The sequence below is a fragment of the Crinia signifera genome, chromosome 2 (genome assembly GCF_055691185.1).
Source record: "Crinia signifera chromosome 2, ASM5569118v1, whole genome shotgun sequence".
Classification (NCBI taxonomy): domain Eukaryota; kingdom Metazoa; phylum Chordata; class Amphibia; order Anura; family Myobatrachidae; genus Crinia; species Crinia signifera.
This window is the reverse complement of record NC_139218.1, coordinates 328,941,242-328,954,720: the sequence shown is the minus strand read 5'-3', so window position 1 is coordinate 328,954,720 and position 13,479 is coordinate 328,941,242. Positions and strand designations below refer to the sequence as shown.

General features: G+C 44.6%; 1 protein-coding gene across 1 annotated transcript in view; it reads left to right on the top strand.

Moving 5' to 3' along the window:
- The window catches only part of DCTN2 (dynactin subunit 2), a 50,751-nt gene that overhangs the window by 23,114 nt on the left and 14,158 nt on the right, over positions 1 to 13,479 (top strand). The window contains exons 3-6 of the mRNA XM_083169387.1: positions 4,359 to 4,455; positions 6,033 to 6,094; positions 7,895 to 7,993; positions 8,269 to 8,429. Coding sequence (XP_083025513.1) covers positions 4,359 to 4,455; positions 6,033 to 6,094; positions 7,895 to 7,993; positions 8,269 to 8,429 — 419 coding nt within the window. The remainder of the gene's footprint in view (positions 1 to 4,358; positions 4,456 to 6,032; positions 6,095 to 7,894; positions 7,994 to 8,268; positions 8,430 to 13,479) is intronic.

Below are 13,479 nucleotides of genomic sequence, written 5' to 3'. Positions count from 1 at the left end.
TCAGGCTGGAAGCGTCCTCGAAAGGGCTGACGGAAAGCTTGCCGCGAAGTGTTTGCTCCGCCTCTCCGAAAGTAGGGCCTACCCGGCCTGTAACTTCTCGAATCCCTATAGGATTGCTTGGTCGTGCTGGGGTATGGAAAACGACTCTTTCTGTCCTGCGGGAGACGTACAGACTTCCCTCCTGACAATCTCTGGATCATTGTGTCCAGGTTCGAGCCGAAAAGAAATTTCCCCTCAAACTGCAGAGTGGTCAGCTTGTTCTTGGAGTTCGCGTCAGCGCTCCAGGGTTTTAGCCACAGGGCCCTCCTTGCGGTTACCCCTGCCGCCATAGTCTTCGCCGCAAAGGCCACTGAATCTAGGGAGGCCTCGCACAGGTAATCTATGGATTTTTGCATCACCTCCAAGCTTTTCAGTACATAATGTTTAGATATTCTTTCTTCTATATCTGTCTGTAGGTTAGCTGCCCACAGTCTCAGGGCCCTGGACACCGATGCGACTGCCACCGTAGCCTTAAGAGACCCAGCTGAGGCCGTATGAACCTTTCTAAGTCCATTCTCAATTTTTCTATCCATTGAGTCCTTGAATGCTGCTGCGTCCTCTACCGGGATAGTAGACTTGGAGGTCAGCTCTGCTACAGCAGCATCTACCTTCGGGATAGAGCACCATCCCAGGAACTCATCATCCTTATATGGGTACATCTTCTCAATACGATTTCCCAGAGTCAGTTTTTTATCCATATTCGTCCACTCTTTGGAAATGGTTTCCCTGACCATTTTGTGAACCGGGAACGTTCTTCCCTTCTTCTCCCTATCCTCGAATAAGGGGTTCTTTGTCTCTGACGTGCCTGGTTCTTCCTTATAATTCATCGCTTTATAGATGTTTTTCAATACATTCTCCACTAGCTCCAAGTTAAAAGATCTTACATCTTCTACTTCGCCTTCATCTGTAGAATCCTTTCTATCACCCTCTATTTCTTCAGCCGAACCTTCCTCCTGGCTAAATTCTGCCTGGGTTCTGGATCTTTTCTGGGTTTGTGACTGTGCAAACTCCTGCTTTGATACAAAGGATTCCTTCATCCAGTCCATGAGTTCTCTTAGAACATCTGACTTCTTCTCTTTTCTTTCCAATCTGTCCTGTCTAGCCTCACATTCTCCACATAGAGATTTCTTTTGGGCAGATACAAAAGACTTGTCACATGACATGCAATTAGTCTGTATAAATTTCTTTTTGGCTGTTCTTTTCTTAGGAATAGCAGGTATATCCTCATCTTGTTCTATAGGCACACTACAAAAAGAAAATACTATTCTGTAGTAACATGCTACAAATAAAAACATCTAATGCCCACAAAAACCAAGGGCTTACCTCTGAGGGGCATTATCCGGCTTCTGGGGAGAAGGCTCATCCATTATGCACACAGCAGTCAGACAGCCAGGCACTGAGATCAGTGTAAAGCACGCTGTCCATTGCGTCTTTAAATATGGCGCCTTAACCCTCGGTTCCCTGGTTCACCTCCGTTCAGGATGGCCGAGCGGAACCAATATGCTTCCCCTTGTTTCCTTGGGGAAGCATTTACCGCCCGTCCCCCGGCGTCTCAGGCGGAAGTGACGCGCGCGCACACTTCCGCCCCGTCTGCCTGATGTATCCGGAGTGTGCAGACGCGGCTTCCAGCCGGTCTGCATCCACTCCACGTGGAGCGCGCACACAGCTTCTTCTATGCCGGAAGAACCCCGCTGGTGTCCTGAGCCATACTTACTACAGGTACCTCCGCTCGCACGTGGGACTTCCATTATTCACATACCATCGCGTTGTATACAGGCAGGAACCATTGCACTAACATAGCTAAAGCTAGTTAGACACTTCTTCTCCCCGGGGAGCCACCCCTTCAGCTCTATGCTGCGTGAGGTAACCCTGCTTAAAACAAACATAACAGCCTACTCTGTCCTAACTCTAACGGAGACAGGAAAAAAGACATGGAGGAGGAGGAAGAGGAGGCTATTATACCCCAAGGTGGGCGGTCCTAGAGAAAAATTATCCTGTCTAATTCTATGGGGGAAGGGAACATCCCAGTGTTATGGCTGCCATGGGGATCGTAGAAGAAAATAAATTAAAAAAAACCTTTACCCAACATGGCTAATTGAGTATTCTCCCCCCCCCGTGCCTGTACTGTTTCTCAGTGGAAATAACTTTAGGAGCATTGTGCCAAAGTATATAATTTATGTATATATTCATCCACTGTGATTATAATTACAGGGATAGGTAATATAATGACCCTCCGTGGATTTTCTGATGCTCCATTTTAGGACATATAAGCCGCAGCACTTTATCTTTAGTTTAGAAAACCCGAGGCCAAATTTTCAGATTTGCATCGCTTTAGAAAAACTCTGTTAGGTCCATTTTTCATGAAGTCAGACAGGTTTGTTTACCCCTGCTAGATATCTCGGGAGATTAACTTCATTAATGGGACTTGGTAGCCCAGAGAGGAGAGGTGGGTTTTCCTTTTGTTATAAAAGACCTGCATTGGCCTATGTCTGAAATGCAATATGACGGTTTAATTACAGATTCTGGTCTAGTATAATATATACAGTAAAGCTGGCCATACATTATATGATTGATAGTCTCACGTTAAACTAACAATCAAATGCTAGTCAAATCACCCGGGTCGTACCATCCATCCAACGACCATTGGCATGTGCACAAACCCACTCACGATCTGCACACAGTCACAAATGATCATATGTGCAGCACGTATGATCTGAGGATCGACCTCTCGACCCGTGGGACTGCGCGTTGTACCTAAACTCCTCACGATGTGCACACAATCGATTGCACGACCCGTCAGAATCGGGAATTCCGTCCTGATATCCTCTTTTTGGCCAGCTTAAAACATTTACTTTGGCAATAGTGTCTTAAGGGAGCCATACGTCTCGAGTGTATCGGTACAAATTTGCTTTTGTTCTGATGTCTGGGTCAGGGATTGGCAAAATCCAACATGTTGGTAATGCTTGATTGGTGGATTCGGGCCCAAAAACACGCCATATTTTGTCTACTGTTGGAGTCCAGATGGGAAGTGGGCCATAGATGTATTATTATTTTTTTTTTATATAATTTTTAAGTTTTCAATTTGTACAGATCCCTTCTGGATAAATGACAGAATGGAACATAGTGATGTCACACAGTTTTCTTAACATCCACCTTCTTGCGTTTATCATCTTGCCTTTCTCATACTAATAGCAGTGCTTCATCCATCATCTACTCACCAACTTAAGTTTTGTTCCATCTTCACATTTTTTATATTAAAGGTTTTTTTTTAGCTGCGTTCCTCTTTTCCCCAACCCATGCTTTCAGTGATCATAAGTCCTATGCAGACATTGCATGTATTCTGAGTCCGATGCATCCATGTCATCACACTTCTCCCAGCCAGATGCTCCCAGAGCAGTACTTAAACCTACCCCTTGCTTGGCGCACAGTATCTGAGCGAAAATGGGTTGGACTGTGCATTTCCCCCAACTCTTCTCCTGCGTGCAGCAACAGTTACAGCAATTCCGCTATTGATATTTTGGCTAAGATGTGTATAAATTACTCAGATGTTCTTAGTTCTGTAGCTGGGCTTTGGCCCATGTGCAGTTTGCTATAAAGCTCAAAATGCAGCTGCATTCAGAATACCATGCAACCAGAATGTGGCCCTAAGATATCTAATGCAATATAGCTGGAGAAGCTGTTTTTACAGTGTCCGAAACCAGTTGTTATACTGAATAGTCTTTCTTGCCTCTTCATTTACATGTCTTTCATTTCTTTCTGCATGTATGTTCTAAGCTTAAGTGTGTTGGATTGTTTGGAATATAACATGTGTGTTCTCTGTTACTGTTCCTGTCTGGGAGCTAATGGTTCCTATTTTGGAAGTGTGTGTTGCACTTGGTAGTTTCTGGACCTACCAGCCGGTTCATCTATTTTATTACCCAAACTTTGTGTCTCGGTAGGGTGATCATGCAATCATTAAGAAAGAAATGTTGCTTATTGTTTTTGTGTTCTATTTTTACCTGTCAAGATGATTTTGTCCCTGTTTGATCAATTTGATTTATTTTGTCATGGATAAATCACTGTGAAAAGTGTTTTGTATGCAAATGAACTGTGGTTGATTTTATATATTTATTCTAGCTTATATGTGTTGTGTTTAACTGCAGTTTTTGTAAAAATGTATTACAATTTTCCAATCCTGAATAGACTGCTCAAAGGTGGGGGTATATGGGCTTTGTGGAAAATCTGATTCCTGTTGGTGGATGTAGGAGAGAGTAGAGGCAGGCCTACTGGGAGTGAGACCAGTTCTAATTAATGTTATTGTACACTGTCCTTCTATCTAGGAGGAGCTGACTAGCACCAGTGTAGATCACATTATCGTCAACCCTAATGCAGCCTATGACAAATTTAAGGATAAGAAAGTCGGCACTAAGGGACTTGGTAAGTGTATAAAAAAAAAACAATTGATTTGAAGGTGAACTATACCCTCCAGCAGTATGTAATGAAGGATAGAAGTTGTACTATATCTTATAGTACAACTATAAGTATATCTAGAAAACTATCTGTGGTTACCTGCAACATGTATATGACAAAAAATCTCAAAGAAAACGACGCTGCTTCTCAGTCACAGTGGGTGTCTTGCACCACGTGGCATGTGAGCGTTAGGGGGAGGTAAGCTTTCTCACACTTTTTAGTTTCAGGCTATTCAATTGCCTCCCTTTTGTACTTTAACACTTAATATCCGTGATAAGTTCACAGACCTTTTGTGATTTACACAGCCGGATTTGCGAAAACAGGCTACTCGCCAAAGATCTTTTTTTTCACACCCCCCCCCCCCCCCGCCACCCACCCCTTCCTCCTAAAAAGAATAAAAAGAGAATCCCTAAGAAGAGTTGCCATTGGGTTGCATTCCAGGCTCATTGAATGCCCCAAGGGATTGATTAGCCTATGGCGGAGTACCGCACCTTATTGAATTCCCCTGTATGTGCATGAGGATACATCTGTATGGTCTATTCTCATAAACACAGAATTACATGTTCTTACTTGAACATTTTAAGAACAATATTCAATTGCTGCTGATATATCGGAAACTCTTAAATGTTGGCAAATTTTGCCTAGGATAAATCGACTTCACATTCAATCTATTCAACGTTTTACAGACCTTTGGAAACATTCCGAAAGTCGAAAAGTAATGTAGGCAGAAACAGATGCTAATTTGACAATTTAGCATCCGTTTCCATCTATGCAGTTACAGCTTTTCAAAGAGCCAAATCTGCAGTGGCGAGTCCTGGCCGGGATTGAATAGGTCTTGACCGATAGTCCGAAATATCGTCAGGGGCCTATTCAATCTTAGTTCTTTGAAAAGCCGATCTGCATTGGTGTAACTGGATGCTAAATTGTCAAATTAGTGTCGGTTTCTGAATAAAGACGTTTATTCCCCGATCCACATGTTTTACAACTTTCGGAATGCTTCCCAAAGTCAGTAAAACTAGAATAACATTGACTAGGCAACTCCGACTTTTAGAAATATCCGCAAGGATTGAATACCCCCCTTAATGTAACCCCTATTAATCTTAAGTGGTGCTCCTGTCATCATGTGCTTGAAAAATGACAGGAGCTCATTGGTTGAAGCACTATTTATGATTAGTATCATAGGTGGGCTTTATTAAAAGAATTCAAATTTGTGCAGAGTTCTTTATTCGTTTTAATGTACAAGTAGTCATTTTATCTTGGCATTTCCTTTTATATTAGTATATAATTGCAGCACTTTTATTTTCTATAGAGAAGAAAAAAATAGAAGAGCCCATTATATACTTAGAAGGTTGCTGCATTAGGAAGCAGGCTCAGCATGAATGACAGCTTTGCAAACGTGTATATTTAGCGATTCATACTGTATATGAGCACAGTAATTCAGATGCCTTTAATATCCGCCAGATCATTGTCCTAGACCTGTTGGAGGAGCGTCAGTTTGACAAAATTGAATACTGACATCGGTCTACTTTTTTCCTTCTATGCAGATTTTTCTGATCGTATCAGCAAGTCAAAGAGAACAGGTTATGAGTCTGGGGAGTATGAAATAGTAAGTATATGTATGCTGTAGGAGATTATATTTAGCAATTGGATGTATAACAATTATTTTTGCTTTTTATTTCTTTTGGTAGATGTAGGTATATTCCACAATTTATTTCCGCCTGGGCAAGCCAATTAGAGCTTGTTTTTTATACCGAAAACCAGTAATTTTTCAGGGATAGACACGTGATCCATGATAAGTTCATGGACCTATGTATTTTCACAGCTGTGGTCAAGAAAACAGGGCACTAATGCTGGTATTGGGCTTCAATTGCCCATGTTAATTTATTACGGGCAATTGATTCCAACACTACCCCCTCCTTGCATTGGATCACTTGTTATGGAATCACCCTTTACTACCTTGTTACTAAGATTTATCTAAAGTTTATCAACAGTATTGGGAAAGTACATGGTTTCATTTTTTTTCTAGTACTTAGTACAGGCCTGGTCTCCCTTATCAAAGTATTCCCAAAAACGGGATTCATACTTCCCTTATCCCCCGACGTCCACGATGGCCTTCAGGATCCACTTCAGTGGCATCTCCGGTCCCAGGGGTGCATTGCGTGGGCGCGTCAATGACGTCACTGGCACGCTCGCGAATGCAACCCTGGGACCGAAAATGCCACTGAAGTGGATCTTGAAGGCCGCCGGAGGGACACCGTGGATGTCGGTGGACCATTGGGGCACCACCAGGGGACCAAGTAAGTAAAAAAAAAAAAAAAATATTCCAAAATCCTTTATCCAAAATGCTTGTGGTCCCGTGCATTTCGGGTAAGGGATATTCAACCTGCATCTCCCTTTAAAATCTCTTATGCTGCGTGCCAATGTAAATATAAGCAGTCCATATATGATGGATGGGAAGTAGATGATCTAGAGTAGGTCAAATGCTGAGCCGAAACAGTAGCAGGGTTTCACTACTTGGCAAGGTTATGTCCCTTCTAGTATATTGTGATTATGGGGCCTTTCCCATAACATTGCAGTGTTACGAAGCCTTTGGCAGATTTCTGCATAGACTGCATTGTTAGCCGTTGGGACTACGGTCAGACCCCCCCATGTTCCGTTCAGGTTGGCACCATTGGTATATACCAATATTCGATGTCCTCAACCACATTCTCGCAGGAGAGGGAGTTTACAATCTCTCTCCTTTTAGATTCCATTTAGCTCCATAATATTTCTGTGTGCATGTACAGGATTATTTTACAAATGTGTTCGGGTTGTAGCTCTTACTTTACACTACGACGTTCCCTCTAAGTTAGAGATAGGGTCCATATACACTAAGGGATTTTGCCCCGCATGTATGGACAGCGATGATGGGGAAAATCGCTGGGCTGAATATCGCTCAGTACATACACACACAGATTTTTCACCCTTCTGTGCGATTTTCCCGGGGGAAGATGACGTCCACCTCGTCGCTCCACTGCTGGTATTACCAGTTGATGTGCGGCAGCCGCCTGCAATGATGTAGGAGCGCGCATCAGTGCTCACCTGTCATGGCTGCCCCGTACACACTGCTCGGCTTTTGAGCTGAAAACTGCTCAAACGACAACATTTCAGCTCAAAATCTCCCAGTCTGTATGGACCTTTAGTACATAGCTGGGATTTTTTGTGAAAAGTTAGTCTGTCGCTATAATTGAGGCACTGCCACAATTACTCGTCCTTATTGGTGCTTGAGGATTGTTATAAATATTCTGTACAAATAAGTTTATCAATAAATAATTACGTATTCCTGTTTTAAGGAACCCGCTAGTGTATTGTTGTAATTATAAATGAGCATTTCCTCATCTGATTATTCTTTTATTGCATCGTATAGCTGGGGGAAGGAGTGGGGCTAAAAGAAACGCCACAGCAGAAGTATCAGCGGCTGCTGCATGAATTCCAGGAGCTGACACAAGAAGTAGAGAAGATACAGGTAAAAGTTCTATTCACTTAATTGCAAAATGTATATCCCATTATGTATGATGGCCTGAAAGGGGGGCATGACAAGTATTATATTTTTGCAAATGCATGCTTTTGGCTAAAAGGGCTAAATACTTTTTTATATGGGCAAAATGACCTAACACTCCCCACGGAACACACTTCTCAAATCTATTCACATTCGTTCTGATTATCCTTAGCTTAGACGTCCCGCAGGCATTATCTATCAATGTCATGTTTGTATAATTCTGTTTCCTTTTGCTTGTACAGAGCACTGTTAAGGAATCTGCCACTGAGGAGAAACTGACTGCAGTTGCACTGGTCAAGCAAGTGGCTGCTTTAAAGCAACAATTAGTATCCAATCACCTGGAGAAGCTGTTGGGTCCTGATGCTGCTATCAACCTAACGGATCCTGATGGAGCTCTAGCTAAGTACGCACGTGTGTCTGGAGTCCTTGGGGAAAATTGTTTTGCAGGTCTCCTCACAGAATCACAAGTGAGCTAATTAGCTCCATCTGTGTATCTTTTAAAATGTGCCAGTGATTAATGAGTGCAGCTGTGCAGCAGCTAGGTTGTCTGGAAAATGTGAACTGTTGGTAGCTCTCGAGGGCTAGGGTTGGCTACCACTGGGCTAAAGTGTTATGGTGTGTACACACGGTACAATCCAGCATGACATTTTGACTTAGAATAGCAAGGGAATCTCACCGTGTGTGCACACCATCAGTGTTATGAAATAAAGAAGCATAAGCTGTGTACACATGGTGAGATTCCCTTGCTATTTGATTTTAAGATTCGACTGCTATACAATCTTTGCGATCTGTACTATTTACATACAATTCATACTATCTACATTAGATTTGCACTATATAGTCATTGCTGCCCTGTCTATCTGGGTTTCGATTTGTGCTGCCACGGGAGCGCGCATCGGGATCGCAAGGTAAAAACCTGTGCGATCTGCATACAATCTGCTTGGGATCTGCATGAGATTTTGACTATATAGTCAAAATCCTCATGCTGATTGTACCCGTGTGTACACATCATGAGACATATTAACTCGAATTCTAAAAAAGTATTACATTGGTAAATAGTTTTTTTTTGCTAATTAAATTTTTATTGGTTTTAAATACAGGTACAAAAAACATTCTTTAGTTTCACTGTCATACAGACAAACAATCTGTGAGTAAAATCGTACCAATATATTTCGGGAATAAATTGTAAAGTGGAAGAATAGAGGGGGACAGAAAGAGAAGGGGGGAGGGGGAACACTCCGGGTCACTCTAGTTGGGGGTATAGAGTCTACCACATACACATAGGCCATACGGCGAAAATGAACCAACAAATACCAGAGGGACTGAGAGCTACATAGGCACAAGGAGAGGGGGTTCTACACGGATGGAGACGCCATGCCATCTTTATAAATCTTGGAGTCCCGAAAGACTAGCCAGCGGCTCCAAGTATCCCTAAACTGGGCCTGTCCATCGCCTGCTGAAGACAGGATGTCTTCCACATCCATATAGAAGTCCACCCTCCTAAACCATTCTTTGATCGTTGGAGGAGAGGTGGATCGCCACCTTACCGGTATCACCGACTTAGCGGCATTATTTAAATGGCATAGCAGGGATTTTTTTATATCTTGAAAGAGGAGCAGGGGAAAGGTGGAACAGCCAGAACAATGGGTCCGTAGGGACCGGGTCTCCTAGTATAGTCCTAGAAAGCTTGAAAACCTCTGACCAGAAGGGTACTATGAGGGGACACTGCCACCAGATGTGGAGTGGGGTGCCAGGAGCCCCTGAGCATCTCCAACAAACATTGGGAACCCCGGTGCCCATCCTAGAGAGAACATCCGGGCATCTGTACCAACGGGACAATAATTTGTATTGGGTCTCGAGCGCCCTTACACTAGGGGAGCATGCGTGTGCCAGGGAGAATATCTTTTCCCATTTGGTTTCACAGACCTCCCCACCTAATTCGCGGTCCCAGGTGACAGTGAAGTGGGGTAGTTTGCTGCTAGTGTCATCTAAGAGGAGGTTGTGAAGTATGGAGATCGTATGGGGGAGGGGAGATGTTAGTACAGAGATGCTCAAAGGGTGTAAGGGGCTTAGATAGATTACTGGAGGGGCCCATGGATTGGAGGTAGTGGCGGACCTGCAGGTAGCGCCAATATTCAGCATCAGGTAAGTTCCAGTCCGCCTGAACTTTAGCAAAGGGCAATATCCGTCCTCCTCTCACCAGCTGACCGACCCGGAAGAGGCCACCATTTAACCAACATCTATAGGCCTTGAGATCTAGTCCAGGGGGGAAGCAGCTGTGTGCCAGAAAGGACATATACGAAGAGGACTTAGATGAAATAGAGGGGAATTTCCGCACGGATTTCCAGGCACTCAGGGTGGGCCCTATAGTGGGGTGTTCCAAACTTGGAGGGGACAGGAGCCACGGGGCCAGATAGACCGGTATTGGCATCTCTTGTTGTTCAATCTGGACCCACTGTTTCAGCGTATCCCTCCTTGTCCACTCAAGATCTCTAGACAGCAGGCAAGCCTGATAGTACCCCTGAATATTGGGGAGTCTATGGCCCCCCCTGGACGTTGTTCTGTGCAATATGTCTAGTCTCAGGCGTGGTCGTTTACCTCCCCATACAAAGTCCCGGACTATAGTCTGAACGTCCCGGAACCAACCCGGGGGAATCTTGATGGGCAGAGTCTGTAGGAGGTACAGGATTCTAGGAAAGAAGTTCATTTTTAGGACTCCCAGTCTCCCAAACCAAGAAAAGGGCCGAGCTCGCCACGAGTGCAGGTCGTTTCGCAGTTTAGTCAAGAGAGGGGTAAAGTTGGCCTCAAATAATCGTGCAGGGTTTCTGGTGATGGCTACACCAAGGTATTTCAGTTGGGGGTCGTGCCAGGTGAAGGGGAAGGCAGATTTAAGTCCAGAAAGCAAGCATTTGGGGAGGAGTAGTGATGTTGAGGGCAATTGACTTCGAGTAGTTAACCTTGAAATTAGAGAGGTCTCCAAACAGGCGGAACTCTTCTAACAAGTTGGGGAGAGAAGTGATCGGGGAAGTTAGAGTGGCTAGAAGGTCATCGGCAAAAAGGACCAGTTTATATTCCCGATCTTGAAGGGTATAGCCGGAAATATCTGGGTTCAATCTAATAGAGAGGGCTAAAGCTTCCATACACAAAATAAATATCAGTGGTGATAGAGGGCAGCCCTGTCGGGTGCCGTTCTTAATGGCAAAGGGGCTGGAGAGGGAGCCGTTAACTCTGACTTTGGCTGATGGGTTGTGGTAAAGGGATAGAATGCGTTGATAGAAGATAGGGCCTAGTCCCATGTGTTGTAACACACTGGACATGAAGCTCCAGTCAATCCTATCAAATGCTTTTTCAGCATCGGTGGATAATAGAATGGCAGGAGTCTCCGTCTTGGATATCTGGTGGATGAGGGCAAGGACTTTGGAAGTATTGTCTCGAGCCTCGCGGCCCGGGACAAACCCCACCTGGTCACTGTGAATGACGGCCGGGAGGAAGGTCTTCAATCTATTAGCCAGAAGTTTGGCAAACAGTTTGACATCCGAGTTGAGGAGTGAGATAGGGCGATAGCTGGGGCAGAGAGAGGGGTCCTTGCCCTCCTTAGGTATCACTGTGATGTGAGCTTCTAAGGACTGTTTAGAGAAGGGGGTCCGGTCAGAAATAGAGTTAAAGGCCTCCAGGAGTAGAGGGAGTAGTTTATTCTTAAAGGCCTTGTAATAAACAATGGTGAAGCCATCTGGACCAGGACTCTTCCCAGCAGGGGAGGATTTTCAAGCCTCTTCCAGTTCAGGCATAGTGAAAGGCTCCTCTAGGTCCTCTATGTCTAATGGGGAAAGTTTTTTGGGAACCCAATCTTAGTGAGGTAATCACCAACTGCACATTGCTTCTCTGTAACGCTGGAAAAGCATCCCGCCGAGGGGAGGTAGTATAGGGAGGAGTAATAAGAGCAAAATGCCTCAGCGATTTTGTCAGTTTCATGGAGAGCTCCCCCCCCCCCCCATCCCTAATAGAGGGTATAAAGGAAATGGCCCTCTGTTCGCGCAGCGCTCGGGCCAGCATTTTGCCGGGTTTGTTGCCCCACTTATAAAATCTACTACGGCATTTCCTATAGGAGAATTTTATCTTGTCAAGGAGGATCTTATTTAGTGCTAAACGGGCAGCAATAAGTTCAGCATAGATATCGGGGGAGTGGGATGTTTTATGGGATGTTTCTAGGGATTGTATCTTCTGCAGAAGACTTTCAATCTGTCCCGCTCTCTGCTTCTTTAGGAATGAGCCCAATTGAATACACTTCCCCCTCAGCACGCATTTATGTGCTTCCCAGATCGTAGGTTTGGAGACATCCGGGGTATCATTACATGCTATATATCCCGTGATAGCCTCTTCGAGTTGGGACCTGCAATAGGGATCATTTAGCAGGGACTCGTTAAAGCACCATGATGGGTTGTATGAGGGAGGAGGTCCCAGGGATAGGTGCATTGTAATGGGGGCATGGTCTGACCAGGTCGTAGGACCTATCTTGGCCTCTTGGACGATTTGGAGATATCTGTGGTCTAGCAATAGATAGTCCATTCTAGAGTAGGACTGGTGGGGGGGGGGGGAGAAGTGGGTATAGTCCCTCTCTGAGGGGTGTAGGGTACGCCATACGTTGGACAGCTGGTGAGTGTGGAGCAATCTCCTTACCCTGCGAGATGTCCGTTCGGGATGGGAGGGTCCAGAGGAGGCATCCAGGCGAGGGTCAAGAGCCCAGTTCAGGTCTCCTCCAATTACCAGGATCCCATCCCGGAGAGATGATATCTTGTCGAGCATCTTCTCAAGAAAGGCAGGTTGGCCCTGGTTGGGAGCATAAATATTGACAATGGTTAAAGCGGAGTTAGCTAGTTTACAATTAACTACCCTCCTCCAACGTATGGGCTACTAGGTATGACACAGGTAAATGTTTAGCAAAAAGAATTGCCACTCCTTTAGACTTAGAGTGTGGGTAGTTACTATAGAAGGCAGTAGGAAAGAGGTAATTGCTAAGTTTGGGCGCCATCTCAGAGTTACGGAAGTGCGTCTCTTGCACCAAGACTACATCAGCTCTCTCAGCGTGGAAGGAGCGAAGGGCCTGGGATCTTTTTTTCTGGGATATTTAGCCCTCTAGCATTGATGGAAAGTATCTTCAGAGAGGTAGCCATACGGGAGGTAGAAGATAGTTTGAAATACTGGTAGAGCCCCGGAGGGGGGGAAAGGAAGAGGGAAACTGAAATAAGGATTAGAAACAGCAGAGGAAAAAACAACAACAACAACAATAATCACTTCAGTAATCTCTAAACATTTCAAGCTTTTGGTAATTAGTACGAGAGCAAGAAATAACCGCATCCGGACAAAAAGAGGGACTACCAGAGTACCCATGTCACGGAGAAAAAGGTTGCGGCGGGGGGCAACCTAGGGGGCAGTGTCTTCGTCAACCTAAGAAA